The 22,080-nt window shown below is 40.7% G+C and overlaps 1 protein-coding gene across 17 annotated transcripts in view; it reads right to left on the bottom strand.

Moving 5' to 3' along the window:
- The window catches only part of EYA4 (EYA transcriptional coactivator and phosphatase 4), a 318,259-nt gene that overhangs the window by 8,930 nt on the left and 287,249 nt on the right, over window positions 1-22,080 (bottom strand). For all 17 annotated transcript variants that reach the window (XM_058735321.1, XM_058735320.1, XM_058735326.1 and 14 more), the window contains 4 exons: window positions 10,939-11,028; window positions 4,603-4,661; window positions 4,334-4,494; window positions 1,230-1,344 (listed from right to left, as the gene is read on the bottom strand). In XM_058735321.1, the coding sequence (XP_058591304.1) occupies window positions 1,230-1,344; window positions 4,334-4,494; window positions 4,603-4,661; window positions 10,939-11,028 (425 nt within the window). The remainder of the gene's footprint in view (window positions 1-1,229; window positions 1,345-4,333; window positions 4,495-4,602; window positions 4,662-10,938; window positions 11,029-22,080) is intronic.

The following is a 22,080-nucleotide window of genomic DNA, read 5'->3' as shown; positions in this document are numbered from 1 at the left end:
GATCACAAGGCAGCAGGTCCCATTGTAAAACAGCTTCAACTGTGGGACAATTCTTCCTTACACAGACCTAGAACCTTCCTTCCCAGGATTCCTATTCATCCCTAATTCTCTCCTTTACAGACCAGAGAGAGATGTTTATTTTCGGCCTAACAGCTCAAACAATTGACATCGGTAATCGTGTTCCATGTAGGACTCTTCTTCAAACTAAACTCCTTGGTTCCTCCCTCCAACTGTTCCTTTTATGTGGTTTCCACGGCCGAAAACCCTTCTGGACACTCTGCTGGTCCAACAAGATGTTTCAAATATGTCTGACTGAGCGCCTGCTGGAATATGGTGCCCAGAACTAAAGCAAAGTACTCTGTTCTGGCTTTCCCTGCCTGACCCAGGACACTACGGCTCCCTTCCCGCCCCATTTATCCTTCCCACCATCGATGTGGTTGCTGCCGGTGTTGCGGCTAGAAGCCACGTGCAGGATTTCAGGCACACACACTTACTTCCACGCTCTAATCCGGGACTCTCCTTTGACCCTGCCAAGGCTTTCTGTATCCCGGTTCCATCAGTCCACATAGTCTTTCTCTGAATGTGTGCTACTTACAGGTCTGCTAAGCATGCTTCTACCTGCCCACCTAACTCAGAAGTAAAATGAGGGAACAGGATGGTGCGAAGACTCATCCCCACCCCAACTAGCTATCACTTTCCAGGTGTATATTATTTTATTAGGTAGCATTTATGGCACACGCCACACCCATGTAGTCAGAAGTCTATTCAGTTCTATTGCCTATACCAGTAAGTCAGTATTTCCCTGTTTAGCTCAAACAACACAAGGGTTGCAAGTTCTTCAGAGAGGCTTGTCTTACTATTTTGCTGCATTTAAATCACGTATATTATCTATAATGGCCTAAGACACTTTAAAATACGCACTCTGTGGGTAAACTACATGCTCCTGTTTGCAAGTCACATGACCTTCCTGTGGAGACTGCCAGTAGTTATGCAGAAAGAAGGGTAAAGAGAAAGGATCTCCTGGCTATTCTGAGAAGCATCAACTCCCAGCTGCCACCCCCCATACACCTCCCCCTCAACGTACATTGAAAATACTAGATTCACTACATTCTTAGGTTCCTTCAAACTCTAAAATACTCTAGGAATTAAAAAAAAAAAAGATGTATATTATACTATTAAAACTACATCTTGAATATAATAAATATAGAAACTGCAACAATACCACTTACCTAGTACTAATAATCGATAATGATTTAAGTGCATTTGTTAGCCAGGAGTCTGTCAGACCTTCAATCTCTGCCCTCAACTGCAACCATGCGTCTCTCTTGGCAGGGCCAAGGAGTCCTGCAACGATGAAAAGCAAGGTAGAATCAACAGATGAAAAGTTTTCAGGAAAACCTAGTTTAGCCTCCCTCCTGTCCAGTATAGACAACATCGGAAGCCGAGAGAGACGGACTTAGATCAATACCGATCCTTCATTTCAGAACTAATTAGTCCTTCATCCAACAAACATTTACTGAACAACTCAGGTTTCAGGTACTGGGCCCCAAACTGGGGATGTAACAGTGAAAAAGTGGCTCTCGGTCTCTGTACTCACTGAACCTAGAATCTGGCACGGTGGGCGCCCACCACCTGCAGAGCTGCGACAGTTCCCGTGCCTGGGTCCCGCTCCAAAAGACAGTGATAGAATAGAGGTGGAGAAGAAGGCGGGGCTTCACCAGTCTAGGGATTCAAACTTCAAACACTCTGGCTATCTGAACATGTTTCACTTCTTAATAATCACAATCATTACCGCTTTTAACCAGCAGTGATGACATTATCCTATGTTGCCACGTAGTACTGAAGCTATCACAAATACTCTGTTTTTAAAAAAGGCAAGAACTGCGCTTGAAATTCGGAAGCATACGACACAGTTATAAACAATGGTTAAAGCTGCACTAATGTTGGGGTAAGAGAAGAAGCAGGCATGCTATCTTTTTTATTTCCAAAGCCCTTGTTTTTATGAAAAAAATAAGATCATGCAATCCACCAGAAATAAGTTTCTTATTTAAATTGTATTTCAGGGCATCAGGAGCGCATACACAGGTGGATGATTTTTTTTTAATATTTTTTTTTAATGTTTATTTATTATTGAGAGACAGAGAGAGACAGAGCATGGGCATGGGAGGGGCAGAGAGAGGGGGAGACACAATCTGAAGGAGGCTCCAGGCTACGAGCTGTCAGCACAGAGTCTGACGCGGGGGCTTGAACTCACGAACCGTGAGATCATGACCTGAGCCGAAGTTGGTCGCTTAACCAACTGAGCCACCCAGGCGCCCCAGGTGGAGGATTTTTTAAATCAAAATTTCCATTTTTTAGCAACTCATTTGTCCTTATTTCAATATAGAGATGCTAACAGATTAGCACAGAAAAATGGACTTACATGTCACCAAACTTTTAAAGCTATACTACTATTTATTACTCATCTTGTTCATTTTTAAATGATTTTAGTAACACCCTTCATGAGGGGAACAATGTCACGTCTGAATGATAAAACTTACTTCAGATTTCTCAAAGGAATTATTTCAAAATTAAGCATATTACCCACAATTGATGTGAAAGAGAACACCTGTTTCTTTGATTTTACCAAAGAGTCTTACATAGAACTTTACAGTGAATTAGGAAACTGGAATTGTCTGCTCAGGACCCTGGACAAGTCAGAAGTCTGCCGGGCCTATTTCTCACCGGGAAATGAAGATCTCTCATTTGTGGTTTTTTTTTAATGTTTATTTATTTTGAGAGAGAGAAAGACAAGCAGAGCACAAGTGGGGGAGGGGCAGAAAGAGAAAGACACAGAATCCGAAGCAGGTTCAGGCTCTGAGCTGTCAGCACAGAGCCCCACGCTGGGCTCGAACTCACGAGCCATGAGATCGTGACCTGAGCTGAAGGTGGACGCTCAACTGACTGAGCCACCCAGGTGCCCCGAAGATCTCTCGTTTCTAAGATCCCTTTTGGTTCTAACAACAATAATAATAACGTGAGTATTGATTAAGGTTCTACATGTTTTCTTTGTTCTCTTGTAGCTACTGAGTATCTACCAAGCACCTAGGGCTAGCTGGACACTGGGGATACATGATGAACAGACACACAGCCCTGCCCTCATGACATGTGTGGTGTGTGTAATAATATATACTAGAGATGAAAATGTTACTTACTGTTGTGTATTGTATTCTATGATATATAAATACACATTTGTATAGTATGCATAAGTATATATAGCTTATCATTCAGTATTAGATTCTGATTTAAACTCCTCAACCATCCGTCCTTTAAAAAGAGAAAGAGAGAGAGAGAGAGAGAGAGAGAGAGAGACAGACAGACAGAAAACCCTGGGAGAAAAAATTTATATGACTTCATAGCTAATCTTAGAATCTTGCTGACCTACAACTGATCATAATAATAGAAATAATTATGGTTTATCTTACCAAGAAGAACATCCAAGATTTTAGTTTTGAGGTCACAAGTTGTAATATCACCCATATATATGAAAGAAAATAAAATGGCTTAGATATAACCCACAGAGTATCTGAATATTTAAAGACCATGATGGGGTGCCTGGATGGCTCATTCGCTTAAACATCCGACTCTTGATTTCGGCTCAGGTGTTGATCTCAGGGTTCATGGGTTCGAGCCCCATGTTGGGCTCTGTACTGTCAGTGTGGAGACTGCTTGGGATTCTCTCTCTCTCTATGTCTCTCTGACCTCCCCCACTCATACTCACTCTCTCTTTCTCTCTCAAAATAAATGAATAAACTAAAAAAAAAAAAAAAAACCATGATAATCACATTTAATACTATACATGGGAAAGATACACTGTCAGATAACGTGCAATTGCAAAATATAGACTTAAGTCTTTGAAATGACATAAAGCACTGTTGATATTTATTTCTAAAAGAATTCCAGAAAGGTAATGATGACTAACAACTGTGCTCTAATGACTGGGGGCCCTCGCTTCTAGACAGGTCTCAATCGCTTCCTCTGTCTGGTTTACACCAACAATGTCTGCTGACGAGGGGTAAGCGAAATGCCCTGCTGTGAATCTTAACCAAGTATCTGGGCCCAAAGAATTCCCAGTTCTTTTGGCAGAGATGCACATTTTATTTTGCACTTACATTTTTTTTTTTTTTTCCTGCTACCAACTCTAAGGGACTTAGAATTCTGACAGAGTAGTTCAGCATGAGCTCTTGGTAATTTACCTTAGAGTAGGATAGTCTCTAATATGGAACACGGCGCTACAGTTCAAACCCTACCTCTGTCTACAGCAGCATTATTAGAGTTAAGGAGCCGCACATACCTCCGACATTGTTCTTGTAGGTGTTGTATAATTCTTTTACTCTTCTGTAACGAAAAGCCAACTTCCTCATCCAGTCAACCCCTCCTCTTACACCTGTTGGCAAACAAAGGTTTGCACTACTTGCAGCTGCATGGAAGCCATCAGTTGCAAAACTGTAGGTACTGTAACACCCAGAATACATTAAAAAAGAAATAAAAGAAATAATTACATGTGCAAAACTCCGCAGCCGAATTTCTGTAGGAAATAGCATACTGAAAGGCATGGCTTACCTTAAGTCTTGCCCATTATCATCAGAGGAAACATCATCTATGTGAACTTGATCACACTCCTGTTAAAAACATTGGAAAAGTTATTTGTTTTTCCAACGATGTCTGTATGGGGTTGGAGGGTCTTCCAGCTTTCCATTTGGCCAGGCTATGGCCAGAAGGTGGCAGCATTTGCCCGTCCATCCCATTGCCAGCCTGGGGAAATGGCATCATTTCTATTCTAAGCCCAGAAGAGTGCCATAAAAACAGGTCTGAAAACATATGCCCTGTAGGTTTCTTTAGAGCCGTTTAAAAATTTTTAATCTTAAAATTATGGATAAGAAATTACCTTTGAGTCTCTACAGGAATGACTGCTGTTCACTTCCAGCCATCTCTGTTGTGCATACTTAAGGATGGGAATAACGCTGATCTGAAGATACACAGAATTCGTTTGGTCCGAACCTCAGGTGGTTACTATTCTTTGGTATTTGTTGAGCAACAACAGAGGGCCCTGATGCTTATGGTGCCCTGTGAGACTTCTGTGACTTCCTGCCTTTTGCGGGGCCAGGGATACCATGAAAGAACCATGCTGATGTTATTTTAAAAGTCCTGGTCTCTCAACGCAGAAAAAAGCTAATAACCACACAAGTCGACATTTTCTTTTCTTTTCTTTTTTTTTTTTTTCACTTTTGTTCAAGTTTTGAAATCTTTAAGCTGAAAACAATACTTAGAAACAAAAGGGAAATAATGAAGATTTACCATCTCCAATATGCTACAAATTCAGAGGAAAACAAACTTGAGGTACATATACCCATATAATTGACCTGATCTAAGTTACGGTGTTCTCAGAACAAACGGTAACTTTTCTGGATAAGGATTAAATTCTTCTTTGCTGTTCTAAGGATCCTGTTCTCTCTTCAAATAATCTGAAAAGTTCCAGTGAAACAGCATGTGATCTGAAGGTGGAATCTGGCTAGGGCATTTAAAATACCGAGTACTTATGAAATTTAGGATAGGTAAGTTTAGCCTTTTGGGCTCTTTTTCTCTACTCAAATTATTTCAGTCATATTCACAGATGCTGACTGTATACATGGTACTTACTATTCAAAGTCAATTTTTTTTTTTTTTTTTAATTTTTTTTTTCAACGTTTTTTATTTATTTTTGGGACAGAGAGAGACAGAGCATGAACGGGGGAGGGGCAGAGAGAGAGGGAGACACAGAATCGGAAGCAGGCTCCAGGCTCCGAGCCATCAGCCCAGAGCCCGACGCGGGGCTCGAACTCACGGACCGCGAGATCGTGACCTGGCTGAAGTCGGACGCTTAACCGACTGCGCCACCCAGGCGCCCCTCAAAGTCAATTTTTAAAAATTATTAACTCTGACAATAAAATGCCATATCAAACAAGGGCTTTTCAGCTACCATTTATATTCATTATAGGACCTGGGAAGTGCCTGGTACTGAAATATTTATCATCTCTGGTTTTCTACACTGAATATGTTAGATCCTATTATAGTCTGGGGTGAACTCATTGACTCAGGCTTCTTTTAAAATATAAAACATAGGAGGGCCTGGGTGGCTCAGTTGGTTAAGCATCTGACTATGGCTCAGATCATGACTTGTGGTTCGTGAGTTTGAGTCCTGCACTGGGCTCTGTGCTGACAGCTCAGAGCCTGGGGCCTGCTTCGGATTCTGTGTCTCCTTCCCCACCCCTCCCCAACTCATGCTCTGTCTCTCTGTCTCTCTCTCTCTCAAAAAATGAATAAACATTAAAAAATATATAAAATCTAAGGTTAGCCCAATCAATACAATTTTAGTACATAACCTGAAAATCCAGGTAAATTGAAGGTTCGTGTGATTTACATAAATTATGGGTTTAGGAATTTTTGAATAAATGTCTATCAATATTCAAGGGTAAGGAAGGGCTCCAAAATGTTAACCTGACCAGAAGCTCCCTGAGAAGGGTGTTTGGGTCACCTGGATATACCCCCATTTAAGGCACAATTTGGCACACAGTAATCACTCAGCAACTCTTGGTTGACTAAATGGCAGATGTCCAGACAAATGACAGTTCTTGACAAAATTACCACAGTCATTTAAATTTTCTAAGACAACATTTCAATTATATTAAAAATAATATTCCAGATGCTTATAGTATAAGGACTGTAAGAAGATATTTATACCAAGAGTGGAGGGGAGGAGAGAGAATGGGGTACAAACCAAGGCTGCAGGTGTCAGAGTGGGATAGAATTTTTGGAAAGGGTTTTTTTCCCCATTTTGACTGAGTACGGGTTGAAAAGAGTACAGCCCAGGGGCGCCTGGGTGGCTCAGTCGGTTGAGCGTCTGACTTCGGCTCAGGTCATGATCTCGCGGTCCGTGAGTTCGAGACCCGCGTCAGGCTCTGTGCTGACCGCTCAGAGTCTGGAGCCTGTTTCAGATTCTGTGTCTCCCTCTCTCTCTGACCCTCCCCCGTTCATGCTCTGTCTCTCTGTCTCTCTCAAAAATAAATAAACGTTAAAAAAAAAAATTAAAAAAAAAAAAAAAAAAGAGTACAGCCCAAACTTTAACCGAAGGAGGCATTATGCTTCCAGAAAAATCTTAGGGAAAAGTATAGGAAAAAACAACAGTAGTGGCTACTGGATTGGGCTCTCAAGGAAAGGGTGGGGAGGTTTCATTATTAGCATGAAAATTGGAAATAAAGTTCTTCCAGAACAAGGAGGCAGCAAAATAGTTCTAAAGAAGACTTATTTTTTTATTTAGAGACGGTGACATTCTTGGTGAGTATGAAAAGTGTACTAAATCACTATCAAAATGGCATCATGTAAAGCTGTTGATTCTACTGAAGTTCTGAGATCTTTCACCACGTAAAAATTTCCATCTCTGTCTTATAATAAACAGTAATAAATAAGTAAATATCCAAAAAAGTGGGGGAAATCCTTATGAATCACTCTTTTACTTCTAATTACTTAGAAGCTATTTCTATATTTCATACCTTCTCATCCTAATTTGTGGAGAAACTCCTCTGACATTTCAAGTATTAACTCACATGATTCATTTGCACATTTTACCCCGAGATTTATTTTTCACTCCTGAGGACATCAGTGTATCAAACTTACTGGACCATGAGCTCCATATTTGAAGTTATGTTTGAGATTTTTCCAAATGGAACTTCTCTTTAAATTTATGCCTAGTTAACTATGCTTGTTGACTCTGGACTCTTGCCTGAGGATTACAGTCCAGTGAAAGAAACCTGAACTTCAATCACTTACATTTTTAGAAAATTCTAAATAATTGTTCTTCAATTAGTTTTCACTCAGAGGAATTGTGCAAGGATCGTTTTGACCCAAACCTGAAATACTAAAAACAGTGTAATGCTTGGCTTCAACAAATTTCAGTCTAAAGACTCAAACATTTGTAATAATTCTGATGCTAATGTTAAATTCTTTATTTTTGTCTTACAAGGTGACCACGAAGTTGTCACTGATCTTTATCAGTCACAACCCGCACAGCAGTCTTCTCTCACTGTTGTGAAGCTGAACTCCCCGGTGCCTTCCTTTCTGGAAGTTATTCTAACTGAAATAACATTTTATTTCAACAGGGAGTGTTCTCTTCTTAGGAGGAGGAGGAGGAGGAGGACGATGAGCATTTGCCTTCTCTGCAGTTGGGCAGGATGTAGAGAAGTGTCTATTAGGATTTAAATTTGTATCTTTTAAAGAATTATGTGAAAGCAGCTGCCACTATATATGTTACAGTATCTACTGAAGGATTTGAGTCTCAAATTAGATTTCTGGGTTAAGAAAAGGAACCCTGAGAGGATAAATACACCAGGAAAAAAAAAAAAAAAAAGGAAACTTAATAGGCGAATGATGGAGTTACTCTCTTGAGGAATTTGCCTCTTTGTTAGCAGAAGCAGAAATAGCTTAACACCAGTTATGTAGCCCATGATTATCTTTGCTTACAAGAGGTTTACTGAAATAAAAAATTGGGTGAGAGTAAAGTTGACTTTCAAAGTCAGATGCAGGAGGACAGCGGATATATATGTAAGTGCACTGAACGATCTTAAAAGCTACTGTTCAGACGTTATTTGTTTTCATGCTTATTTATAAGCCTTTGGGTCTCCTTGGGCACTTCATCTAGATGTACATGCATAGGGGTCATGGGTATGTATGTGCACGTGTATGAGAGTTTAATTAACTTATATGCAGACACTCAATCATTTCACCGATTAGGTACTTACTGTTGGACACTAAGTTGTAGTGCTTGAGTCAAGTGGAATTTTTATCACATTTGAGAACATCACTAAAAAGCTATAATCAGAAGAGAAAGTCGATACCACTATTTTCTCAGTTACTATTTTTACCAGAGATCCTGTTGGGTATTTTAAAAATATATTTTATATAGTATATAATCCAAAATAAAAATTCTTAAAGCACCATAGGTGACCACATGCTTCTGATATGCCAATATTCATGTCCAATGAGCTAGAAGTATTCGCAAATTCATCATATGTTACTTTCGCTTTCTTACTTTAGTATTCTGTTAAAAGTTGGGTGGTAAATTTATTCCATCTGGCTTCTAGTGTGCCACTAAAAAGCTAAAAGGTTATTTATTCCATTTATTTCTAGTAAAAAATAATTAATGAAAGAAATAAAAACTCTAAAACTTGCATAAAACCACATAAGATTTCTTCTTTCTTTCTTTCGTTCTTTCTTTCTTTCTTTCCTTTTTTTGGGGGGGTTTAAAAAGATGAATAATCTTAGAATTTTCTTTAAAAAATAAGACTCATCCATTTTAACCAACAGAAAAACCAACCTAAAAGTTATCATCTTATATAAAAATTCAAGTTCCAAAGATTAAAATGTGTTTTCTATTATAATGGATATATAAAGCCATTCTGTATACTATACTACTAATAAGTAGCAGGATTAATTTAAATCAGGTTTTAGAGAGGTGATTATTTTTTCTTATTATCTAAAACTGGAAAACTTGCCTAGGAACACTGATCTTTCATATTGGCCATTAAAGAAAACAAATAAAACCTCTTCAAACAGACAGTAATTTTATTATCCAATAAAAACAGTGACTCACTGCAGAGAAAACAACACCAAAAAAAAAAAAAAAATGATACTACCCAGATTTCCAACACATACATTTATGGGATATACTAAAACACAGAATTTTTACTCTTATGCCTCAAATGTAGCTAAAACTGGATTTAAGACCTTGTCAATTTTTAAAACTTATTTAAGACACTGAATAATTTAGCTTTTCTTTCTCACACACGTCTGCGAGGCATGGGGGTAGAAATATGTGTTCTGGAGCCAGAGAGGCTCCAGAGTTTCAAATCCCAGTTTTACCACTTAGCTGGCAGGTAACCTTAGACGTGATTTTTATGCTTGTGGACCCTACAGTTTCTCCTTGACAAAAACAATGTGATAAACATATTTATTTCAAAGAGTATTACTTCATTAATGGAAAATCCAATACAAAGTCTGTACAAGGGGTGTTTGGCAATAATCCTCTCTCTTGCCATTTAGAATATGATTATAGACACTTTTACTTTGTTGTGAAACCATGAGATAAAATGTACATGTAAACATGTCACTTAAAAAATAGTTCAGCGTAGTTGCATGTCACTGAGAAGTACTTCGGCTCAGTGCCCAGTCTGTACGGTTAGTTCCAATTTACCATCTGAATGCCTAATAACTTAGATCAGTAGCACCCAGATTATATACCTCGTTACAGTACTTATTCAGCTACCTTGAGGCTATCGGGGAGTGGGGGGGTGGGGTGGGGGGGGGAGTCTTTCATTTTGTTATTGTTGGTTTCACTCTCCCTTCGAGGTTGGGAATGAAAAGATAAATTAGAAAGAGAAAAAATAAACGCAATGAAACCAGTCAGATGTGTGTGATATGTAAATAGCCCTAGCACCGTTTTATCCACATGGGGAGGAAACAAGGAACAATAACGTTGTCTAAAATTTGGCTTCAGGTGATCTACAAAACTTAATATCTATGGCTGCTGTCCAGCGATTAACGTGAACAGTAGCCTGGAAAAGCAAATGCTGATGGGGAAGGTATCAAATGGGTTGTATAGTATGAGACAGCAAAGCAGACAGACCTCCCCTTCTGAGATATTTTTGTTTTAAACATGTGCCAGTACATAGGTATAATTAATTAATGCAATTTAGCTTTTGTTTATATTTGTATACACATTTTCCTCTTGACAGAAACTTTTACTATTCTCTTGAGCTAATTTTTTTTTTTTTTTTTTTAGATTTCTCGAAGTTATCTGCGTGTATAGAAACCATCTAAACATTTTAACGGTTGGATACGACAGTTCCTACCTTTTTAAATTCTTACCTCTAAATCATTAAAAAATAAATGTGTATCAGCAAGATTAAAAATCATTTCCTCCATTCGGAGTCCAAGAGTTACAGCCATGGGGGGATCCTGAAAAGGAAAAATACATCCAATGAGGTAAAATTTCAGTGACTAGTTATTATCAAGAATATTTTAAGTGCATATTGTTGTGGGTGGTGGGGTGGGTAGACTGTATGGATTTTTACCTAGGATCCAAAATATTTCCCAATTATCTAAAAAGGGTACCTTTCCAAAGGATAATCCAAGCCACACTAAATATACAGCTACATTTGTGAATTTACAGAAATTCATACACACATGAAGACAACTTAGAATATATTTTCATGTACATCTATATGTATCTGAGGAGGAGGAAGGAAGGAAACTAGTTGATAGGACCCAGTTTACACATACTCCATGGAGAGTCTTTTGGAGAAAGATACCTGGATGGGGTACTGAAGAATGGAGCAGACTTGTACAGAAGAGGAAAGGACATCCCTTTAAGAATAACAGGTAACAAGTAGGAAAGGGAGAAAAATAGGACTTCCGGATGTCTATAGGGCTGGAGCAGACACTGTTGTCTGAAGGTGGGCCAGGAAGAGCGGGTGACCCATGGTAAAACCACCCCTTAAATATTAATTGTGTTTGATCTACAATATAGATCAATATTTATTTGGATATGCATATGGTTTGGTCTAACCTGAATGTGACTAGAGATTAAGAGGGTAGGGTCAAGGATAACTAAAGGAACATTAACTCAGTAAAAGTAATCTAAGTAGAAAATATATACCTTTAGGAGTTTAATGAAAGTAAGGGGTTAGTAAGAAGACAAGTGACTTAATTCTTGTTTACAGAAACCAAGATATTACACAGCAGCAAGAAGCTCAGACCCTAGACCACAGTTGGTACTTTCCCATGATTAACTATAGTTTAAAGCCTAGCATTGGAGGTGGAAGACTTTAAAAAGTAAGGAGAGTTTAGGGCTAGGGCTAGGGAAGTAATTCATGTACAGACATTGTGCTTAGAGAAAGAAAGAAAGAAAGAAAGAAAGAAAGAAAGAAAGAAAGAAAGAAAGAAAGAAAGAAAGAAAGGGAAAGAGAAAGAAAGAAAGAAAGAAAGAAAGAAAGAAAGAAAGAAAGAAAGAAAGAAAGAGAAAGAAAGAAAGAAAGAAAGAAAGAAAGAAAGAAAGAAAGAAAGAAAGAAAGAAAGAAAGAAAGAAATGATCGAGGTTGCAATGATCTCTAAAGGAGAACTGCTATAGGTTAGGTATGACTCTGGAGACACAGAAAACAAAATCCTGGAAGGGACAAATCCTCAGAATTTGAGGCCAGAATGGGTATTAACAGGGAGAAGAATATGGTTTCGAATAAAGCTGACAAGTCTAGAAGGATACTGTTGGTTTTGGCTGAGAAGTTATTTTGGAAGACTTTAGAGGGTGATTTGGGTTGAGTGGCTGGGCTAGGAGCCAGATTGTAGGGATTTGAGGAGAGAGAACCAAACTTGTGTTTTCAATGTTCTAATAAATGGCATTTCAAAAAATGTATTTAGACCTGGGGAAATTAATGCTAACTTGACTTCAATTTATGATAAGGATGAGCAACCCAACAGGCCAAGCCGGATTCATATACACCCCTAAACTTAGCAGTATTAGCCCTTCCTCTTTCCACTCCTCCTCTGCAACAACCAATTGTCTGCCTATACTCCCTTCCATAACGCTTTGAGGAGGAAGCCCTAGAGTAAACATATTTGAAGTGAGTGTCAGCTTCATATATTATAGTGATTAAAACCTAGAGAACAGGAACTGAGTCGTAAGAAACAAAGAGGTCACTGAGGTGTGCTGAGCAAAGCAGAGCCTTGAGGTGGGAAAAGATGAAGATAGGGCGGTAAGAATATGCTGGATGTCAACACAATTTTCTAATTGTTTGTATCTCTTCCTTGGAGAGAATCCAAATCCTTGGAGATTTCTGTGGATTTCATAGTTAGATACTCTCCTCTCAAAAACAGATGTTCACTCTTCACATACTTGATGGCATTTGGGTATTGCGTCCTCCAGTCAGTCGGATTCGACTGCTAGATTCATTTGTCTTCCAGTGATAGGATTGTTTGGAATGGCATACCCAAACACCAAATAAATTCCATTGGCTCCAACAAATATTCGTTCAAGAACAAAAACAGATACAGGGAGTGCCCAGTTCATGTCTCAAGGAGTTTCGGAACTCAGAAGGATCTCTTGCTGTTCCCTTCAAGTATAGAGTTCTTCTTTTTCCTTATTTCTGTTGTGGTTGTTCATGTTTTTTGTTGTTGAAAGAAAACCCCTGAAGGCTGAATTGTTTTTCAAACTATATATTTGTCTTTTTCTGTTCAGAAATTCCTATTTCTAGTCTCCGACTCTCTTTTGGGGTAGGCTGAGGATGGAAAACTTGTAAATATTCTGTCTAGTCATGGGACCATGAACAAAAAAGTCTATAGAAATATCAGGAAAAATCAAATGTAATTACAGCATGAAAACATATAATTCCATTAGTGACGCTCTCTGCTTTTGAGGAATGTTCACTGATGCAAGACAATAAAACTGAACTCCACACTACTCCATTATGTTTCTGATGATTACTGCCCTAAAGATATATATTTCAGATGGGGATTCAGAAATGTCCTATTTAAAAGGCTTTCCTTCTGGAGACTCGGTTGGTTAAATTCTTCTATGATTTGGCGATTTTTCTTTTTTAAGTTTTAAATGAAATGACTGAATTTCTTATAATCATGTCTCACATTCTTTGCACTTATAGATCAGATTTATGGGGCTGGGAGAAAACATACTGTTCCTCTTTGATTGCTACTTTCATTGATTCCACGCTTCTGAAGTACATAACTCTCTACGCTACCCATGATAGGCAAATCCATGAAGAATGCATTTTGTGCATCTGATAAGCATGCGAACACAATTTTTAAAAAACCAACAAGAATTCTCTAACAAGTAAGCATACCGTATGGTATGATGAAAACTTGATTTGAGCACCCCACTGGAGGAATGCAAACCCACGGCACAAGAAGGAGCTGTGCACTGGGTTTCAGGCTATGGGCGATTCCACATGACACTCAGCTAGGGCCAGGACTTAGTAGGCATTTTGGCAAAATATCATTTGTTCGCTGGGAAAGTTTAGGTGTGAGATTTGCCGGAGTGTGAACTCGCTGTATTTTACTAAGGTTTCCAGAGAACAAGGCCTGTTGAAAGGGGGGGGGGGGGGGGTATTGCGTCAGCCATGCCAAAGGCTTGGCGCAGATGGGCGAGGGACAGTCATGTCACGAGCCAAGGAAAACCATGTCTGTAAGAAGTGTTGATCTTGTTTCTAAGAGAATGTTTAGTGAGGGCTTACTTTCAAATATCGAGCTTCCCGCCCCCACCCCCTGCAGCTTACTAAGTCACTGCAGATTACAGGACCCCATTTTTCCAGCTAAGGAGCTCCCAGACGTAAGAATCCAGGAAAGATGACCAGCGATTTGGTGGAGGGAGCCTTAGCAGGATCTTCGTAATGGCGGGCACGCTCTGCTTTGCCAGACTACTATGAAGGGGCTGCCAGAGCCAGAAATTCCGTGGTTTTACCAGGCATTTGAGAGTTAAACATACTTCTGGACTGAACCCAAGTTTTATACAGAGATGTTTGCTCATTTTCATTAGATGTTTGTGGAATTATGGGCACCTTATGAATCAAGAGTTACTGCCTCTCTTAAGTTTAACTGTAGTGCGTGCTGAGTTTAGGGTCTGAAATGAAGTGATGGGGAAAGCAGGATAATAAGGGCACTCGCAGGGTTTTGTGGAAGCCCTGATACATATTAGACATCTATAACAATTCCAGGAGGTTCCAAGTGTCTACAGCAGAGTTTAACATGGTGCAAACTGAACTCCTGCCAGTTTACTGTGTACTGCTCTATGAAAATACTTAAACTATTCCCAAGACATTTTAAGGGAGAGAGGGAGAGAGAGAGAAAGGCAGGGAGAGAGAGAGAAAGGCAGGGAGAGAGAGAGAGGGAGCGAGGGAGGATGAAGAAAATGAATAACTCTTGGCCCTTAAATGTGTGATTCTAAGCCAGATGTTACCAGTATTTAACCAAGTCAGGATCAAGTACGGCACTTCTCTGTATCAAAATACTAATGCCTATTAGCCATGTTAGCACAGAGCATAAATTGGAGCCAGACTGTCTGTCTCGGGGCCTCTGCCCTGCACTGGGCCATCAGCTGGAATCCCTCCTCTAGGGACACAATGTAAAAATATCTCAGGAGAGGCAGCAATTATGTATTTTTAAAGAAACAGGGAGATTTTTTTTTTTTTTTTTTTTTTTTAAAGAACCAAAGCTCTTGGAACAGTTACTCCTTTGGGACAGGATGCACATTTGTAGACTTGTGGGCACAGAGGCAGAGGATATGTGCAAATTCACCACAGAAGAAGGAAGAACACTAGTGCTATGAACTAAGGTAGGGACAACTTGTGGGTTCGTGAGGACGCATGAACTCTTCTAATCAGTGACAAGGGATGAAATGAAACTCAGTCATGAAGCGGAAGGAATATTTTTCGATTGAGATGTTTCTCCATGACGGACAGGCGGTGGGCTGAAGGGTTCTCCGGGCGGCAGGGGAGATGGGGAGGTGGCTCAGTCGGTTGAGCGCCGATTTCGGCTCAGGTCATGATCTCAGGCCTCGTGAGTTCAAGCCCTGCGTCGGGCTCTGTGCTGACAGCTCAGAGCCGGGAGCCTGCTTCAGATTCTGTGTCTTCCTCTCTCTCTGCCCCTCCCTGCTGGCGCCGTGTCTATCTCTCTCAAAAATAAATAAACATTAAAAAAAAAAAAAAAGAGTTCTCAAGGGGAACGGGAGAATGGTCTCAGGAACATCCATTTCGTTAACACATATTCACTGAGTGTCTACTATGTTCACATTCTGGGCAGAGAGCAGAGAATCGACTAAGCAAAGTTTCGGCCCTTGTGGGATTAATATTATTCGTGGATGAGCTACCTAACAGACAAAATCTAAATAAATATACAGCATGTCGGGTGGCTAAAAAAAAATAATCAGGGTCAGCTGATGCAGAAGGCTCTGGGGATGGGTAGTGATGCCTCATTAAAATGAAGTTCAGGGAAGGCCTTTCTCAGGAGGTAACAGTGGAGGGTAACAACCTGAAGAGGGTGACGAAACCAGCCATGCAGAGAAGAGGAAGAGAGCAGGTACGGAGGTGAGAGTAAGTCCGTGTGTGGAGCCGTGTGCGGCAGAGGAACCCAGGTCAGGAAAGTGGAGTGGAGCAAACATTTGAAGAAAGAGGGAGTGCTTGGGGTGGGTGGTGGCTCAGTTAGTTAAGTGCCTGACTCCTGACTTCGGCTCAGGTCATCATCTCGCAGGTTCATGAGTTCGAGCCCCATGTCAGCCTCTGTGCTAACAGTGTGGGGTGTGCTTGGGATCCCCTCCCTCCCTCTCTCTGCCCCTCCTCCCCGCCCCCCATCAAAATAAATAAAGAAATAAACTTAAAAAAAAAAAAGAGGAAGTGCTCAACTGGTTTCAGACACAGGTGAGAAGCCCCAGCACGATAAACCAGGAATCTGGCAAGGTTATTTCTCAGACCTGAAGGGACAAGCCGGGAAAGAAGGCGGCAACTGGAAAATGGGCTCCAGAGGCTCTTCTGGTGATGGTACTATTACAGCATGAAATATGACAAAGAGAATAATCCAGAAGAGTGGGGCACTGGGGACCCTGGAACCAAAGAAGCTGTTTCCGGAGTGGATTTATTGGGTAAGTACGAGGTCTGGATGCAGGACATGAGCGGAGAAGGCAGAGAATATGCCTATGGTGTGAAGGTGAAGCAATTTTTTTCAATCTTTCATTTTGTTTTTTTTTTCCCCCCCAGGGAGGGGGGTTTTGTGCAGAATTGAGGGGAGGGGCAGCTTTGAAGGTCTGAGGAGAGAGAAGGTTTGAAACAGCCAGCCAGAAGAGTTAATGAACCCAAGAGAGTTGGGTCTACTTGAGATCTGTGGTCACAGGCAGCTGTTGAGACACAAGTAGAGAGTTGGGTGGGGTTTTTTGCAACGTGAGTCTGATGCAGAAAAAGAAGGATAAGAATAGCAAGGCTTTATGCAAAAGTGGGGTTCCAAGGACATCTTGGGCTGCCGGGATGCTGGTCTAAACCCAGAGGCTCTCAAACTTGACCACACATGAGAAACACCTGTTTAAAACTCCCACTGCCCACATCATACCTCACAAACCAATGAAATTCTCTTTTCAGAGGTGAGATCTTATGCATCAGTAATTTCAAAGCTCTCCAGTGATTCCGATGTACAAGTAAGACAAAATCAACAGATTAGCACCTTGCTGCTCAAACGTATGGAGGCAGAATTTGTAGTTTGAAAAGATCGCCAAGTGACTCATACACATATTAATATTTAAGAAGCACGGATCTAAGAATGCCCATGAAGATCTGGGACAGTAGGAAGACCACAGCTGGTATGATCGTCTGGTTTCCCAAGAGTTAAGTCTCTGGGTTGCCTCCAAAGGACCCTAAGACCTGAGTCAGTCTGATCACTGAGTAGAATGCCGGTTCAGTTTCATTTTCTGGGAACTGGGCTTCCCTAAGTTATGAGTAAGAGTACATTGCTCCAGTTCACTTCCATAAAGATTACCTGTGGACTTAACTTTAGCGACCAAATGGCCCATTGTGACTCTTAGTCACGTGGCCAGATCCCTGCTAAGGAGCTGGTAAAGGGGAAAAACTAGCTATCCTTTTGCTCTGATTAAGAGGGTTTGTCCAAAATCCAACGGTTTGATGTAAGCAACATATCTGTAATTGAACAGTAGTCAATAGTAAGCCATCAGAAGCCACGATGGAGGCATCACGCCGTTTATCTACCATTGCCAACTCTGTTGCAATTAGAAGATAATCCGATTGAGTAAAGCTCACCCAAATCTGTTAAACTAAGGACAGAATACATACACTTCAAGGGGGATTACAGCAGTAGTAACATGCAATGCTTACAGCTGCTATGCTATACTATTGCTATTGTGGAGACTCTGGATCAATGAGATTTGTTTAATTTTTATTATCTTTGGCCCTTGTAGCCAATCATATGCCATAAGTACTTGTAGATACAAAAACAGTATAGCATTACTTTTGTAGTACATAGCATAGCAACCGGGTGGGAAGGAAGTAATCAAGTTGGTGAGAATGGCCACGGGAGGGTGAGCTGGGAAGCTCAGGACTGACAGCAGAGAGGAGGGGAGAGACGACAGCGAACACACCCAACAGAGGCGGCTTCTAGACTCAGCGGGGAAAGGTGAGTGGTACATGAGAGGAAGGTTGTAGAGAAGAGAGGCGAGATGTGAACCTAGAAAATGGACAGTTGCTGATTTAAGGAAATTTAAGGGATGTTAATAATCTAATCTGTCCTCTCCCCCTCCTCAAGATGTGAGACTGAACGAGATTATATACTGAGATCATAAACAGGGACTAAACTTTCAAGGGAGGTTATAGAAGGCTCCTCTAGAAGATTCTGTTTCTAAGAAACTGATTACCACTCATCTTTCTGGTATATTAGTTTCAAGTGAGTAAATGTGGTGTTCCTTCAAGATCTTTCCCTTTTCTCATGTACTCCCAGCAATAACTTGGTAAGGCTGGTCCTCAATAAAGGTGAGCGCAGTGTTTGGCTACTTATGAGCCACTGAATCCAATAGAAAAAAAAATTCTCTGAAGGGAACATATACTCAACAGAAGAGTAACGTAGAGCTCTGCAAGAGGAGTTAGTAGGCAGAACTGTCTCTCAAACTCCCTATGACAGAGTCTGAGAAATGTCATAGTCTCTGACTTGGTGTTACTTATATATATACACATGTACCATAATTATGTACACGCTATTCACGTACACATATGTACACCCAAATACACACACTGTGAGCAATCATGTAACACACTATCGAATTTTTGAGGCTTGCAAATTCTGTACTCACTCTCTTCGTATGTGCCTCCACTTTCCTACAACAAGCCGAGTATCTCACATTATGAGATAAAACAACGGATATAAATATATGCAAATTTCTTTTTTCTAATGTTTATTTATTTTTGAGAGAGAGAGAGTGAGAAAGAGCACAAGCAGGGGAGGGGCAGAGAGAGAGAGAGAGAGAGAGAGAGAGAGAGAGAGAGAGAGAATCTGAAGCAGGCTCCAGGCTCCGAGCTATCAGCACAGAGCCCCTACACGGGGCTTGAACTCACAAGCCGTGAGATCATGACCTGAGCTGAAGTTGGGCACTTAACCGAACAAGTTACCCAGGTGCCCATATGCAAATTTCTTTAGAAAACATTCAGTTTTCCCCAAATTCAGTTTCCCAATATACAGATTTCCTTGAAACCAGATGAAGTAGGTTACACTATAGACTGAATGTTTATCCTGTGGTAGGCAATGTGGTGACTTTTAATGCATCAACTCACTAATCCTTCCTAATCACATTATTAATTTTACTATTCTCCCTTTTTTATATGGAAGGTCACCGAGGCTTCCGAAGCTTAAATAAGCTACCAAAATCACATCATAGTGGGAGGGAGAGCTAGAATTCAAAGCCAGATTCATTCTCCCTCCAAAGCCAGGATGCGCTAACCATTATCCCGAGAGAGAGGGTAACCTACACTGGGGTTAACACTGCCCTTAGGGTGGCCTCCAATCCATGGCGCCAACACTTAATTCTAATCACTTTCTTTTAAATCATGTTGCTTGTCCTTAGTTGGCATGAACATAAGTCAATATTTATCTTCGTGACTCTCCTAAAATTTAGCTGGTGCCATTTCAGAAATCTTTCTATGTAAGTGTGTGTACACAGTTTAATATAAAAATAACCAACTGATTTGTATTGATGGCCATATTATTTCCCCAGTGCTGCTCTTATATAAAATGTTGCCTACAATGCGCAAGTAGTTCGGGAAGCCCGAATTTCAATTTTACAATACAAGGCAACTGTTCACTTTTCTTCCAGTCTTTTCCCTGACTTGGGCTACTTCCTCTGCATCCTCCTCCATTCTATGGAATAACTCTAGAGAATCATGGCTTCATAGCGTGTGCCACATTAATGCTCCAAAGTGAATCAAATCCCTACATCCCTCCCTGCACCCCTCCTCCAAAGAAGAGGGATTACTACAGTTGATCAAGTAAGATAATATACGCAAATAGAGAATAGGAACAATCTTCACAAACTCTAACAGATGATGGATGAGATGATTCCCTGTCCATGTCCTGCCAAATTTACAAACTCCTATCTGGAGTTTCTGGCAAAAACTATACAGGCCAACAGGTGCTCTGCTGTAAAGCCCATCATCAGCTTCATCAGTAGCAGAACTGAAACACCCACATATCTCACCCGCCATCGAGGTAAATACAAAGGAACTGTTCTGCTTGGGAAGAGAGTGGCTGACAACTGAACACAGTCAAAAAGTGATGGCGGTTTTAAGGAAGATCCTTGGAAAATTCACAATATTATTTATTTATACATGGAACTAGGATTTTCCAGAAGGTTTTTTAAATTCATATGCAAAAGTTAGTTACACAGGGCAATTTATGAGTAAAAGGGCATTCCTAAATTAGTAGGTTAACATGCATTTTATTTTTATAGGTGGTGGGGGGAAAAAAAACCATGAGACCGGGGCGCCTGGGTGGCTTGGTCGGTTAAGCGTCCGACTTCGGCTCAGGTCATGATCTCACGGTCCGTGAGTTCGAGCCCCGCGTCGGGCTCTGTGCTGACGGCTCAGAGCCTGGAGCCTGTTTTAGATTCTGTGTCTCCCTCTCTCTCTCTCTGCTCCTCCCCTGTTCATGCTCTGTCTCTCTCTGTCTCAAAAATAAATAAATGTTAAAAAAAAGAAACAAAAACATGAGACCAAAAGAATGCAGAAATTAAGAATGTGTCAGAGAGATGTGGGTTCTGACTAGCCGTGCCACTTACGGGCTATGTGACACAGTACTAACCACACAGGGTGATGATGAAAGTGGAGATAATGCATTTAACAGGGACACGGGGCAAAATGTCAGGCACATACCAAGAATTCAAAAATGGTACTTATTTTTTATGGGTGACAGAAAGAGAGGTAAGTTGGTAGGTGGGTAGGTGTGGCTATGTCAGGACATGATTTCCTATCTCTGGCACTTACGTTTCCAGCTCCCAGCTCGCTATTTTTGAGGCCACTATAACACCGCTTCATACAAACACTGACCTCTGTGTGTCCAGAAATAACTGCCCTTAGTCATTTCTCAGTTGGGGGAAACGGTGTGTATTTTTGTTTAAGTTCCTCTGGCCTAGGATGTGGATGACAGCTTTCAGAGCCAAGTGTTACTTTTATACATGTACATTATCTCATTTAATCCATCCGGTAACCCCAGGAAGGAAACGGATTATAACCGTTTTCAGATGGAACAGGCTCACAGGTCAAATGACTTCCTAAGGCACGTCCAGAACAGGATTTCCTTCTAACTTCCAGCCGGATGCTCCTTCAGCTGGATTACTGCCTTACAGCACTGTTTTCTGAGCAGCACCCAGGACCCTGCAAACCATTCTGGGGTGACTGAGAACAGTGGGAAAGGATCGGCTACATGAGAAAAGTGCAGTTTCTCCAGCCCCTCAACATCTACATTTTACCTAGAGCAGGTCTGCCTCTGTATTGATAGAAAGATGCTCGGTGTGACATAGTTTGTGCACAAAGGATTCTCAGGCTAGAAGAACTGAAAAATTACTGTCTGACAAAAATGTTACACTCTAAAAATGTGTGCTGCGGAAACGAGATTCACGTAACAAATGAAAAGGACCGAAGACATTGACAATTTCAAGCTTAGACAACCGTTAGGTAGTAGCAGGTTTTTTTTGCTCTGCGGAAATAATGGCCCTGTTCACTTTTGCTATTAGCAGCGCAAAGTCCTTCTGAATTGTCAGCGAATCACCAGTGTGACCTCATTTCAGTCCTCGGTCCTCAAGGTCATTACTGAAGACACTGGAGCACTGAGGAATTAAACCCGGTTACAAAGGATTCTCAACTGTAGAACACCTCAAGACCTCTAACACGATGACGCGACCATCAAATGCAGGTATTCCCTACATCTTTTTGGCCATCAGCCTATCCACAAAGACTATCAATTAAC

Source organism: Neofelis nebulosa, chromosome 6 (genome assembly GCF_028018385.1).
Source record: "Neofelis nebulosa isolate mNeoNeb1 chromosome 6, mNeoNeb1.pri, whole genome shotgun sequence".
In the NCBI taxonomy this organism is placed as follows: Eukaryota; Metazoa; Chordata; class Mammalia; order Carnivora; family Felidae; genus Neofelis; species Neofelis nebulosa.
The sequence above is the reverse complement of the archived record's forward strand: the minus strand, read 5'-3'. Positions and strand labels throughout refer to the sequence as shown.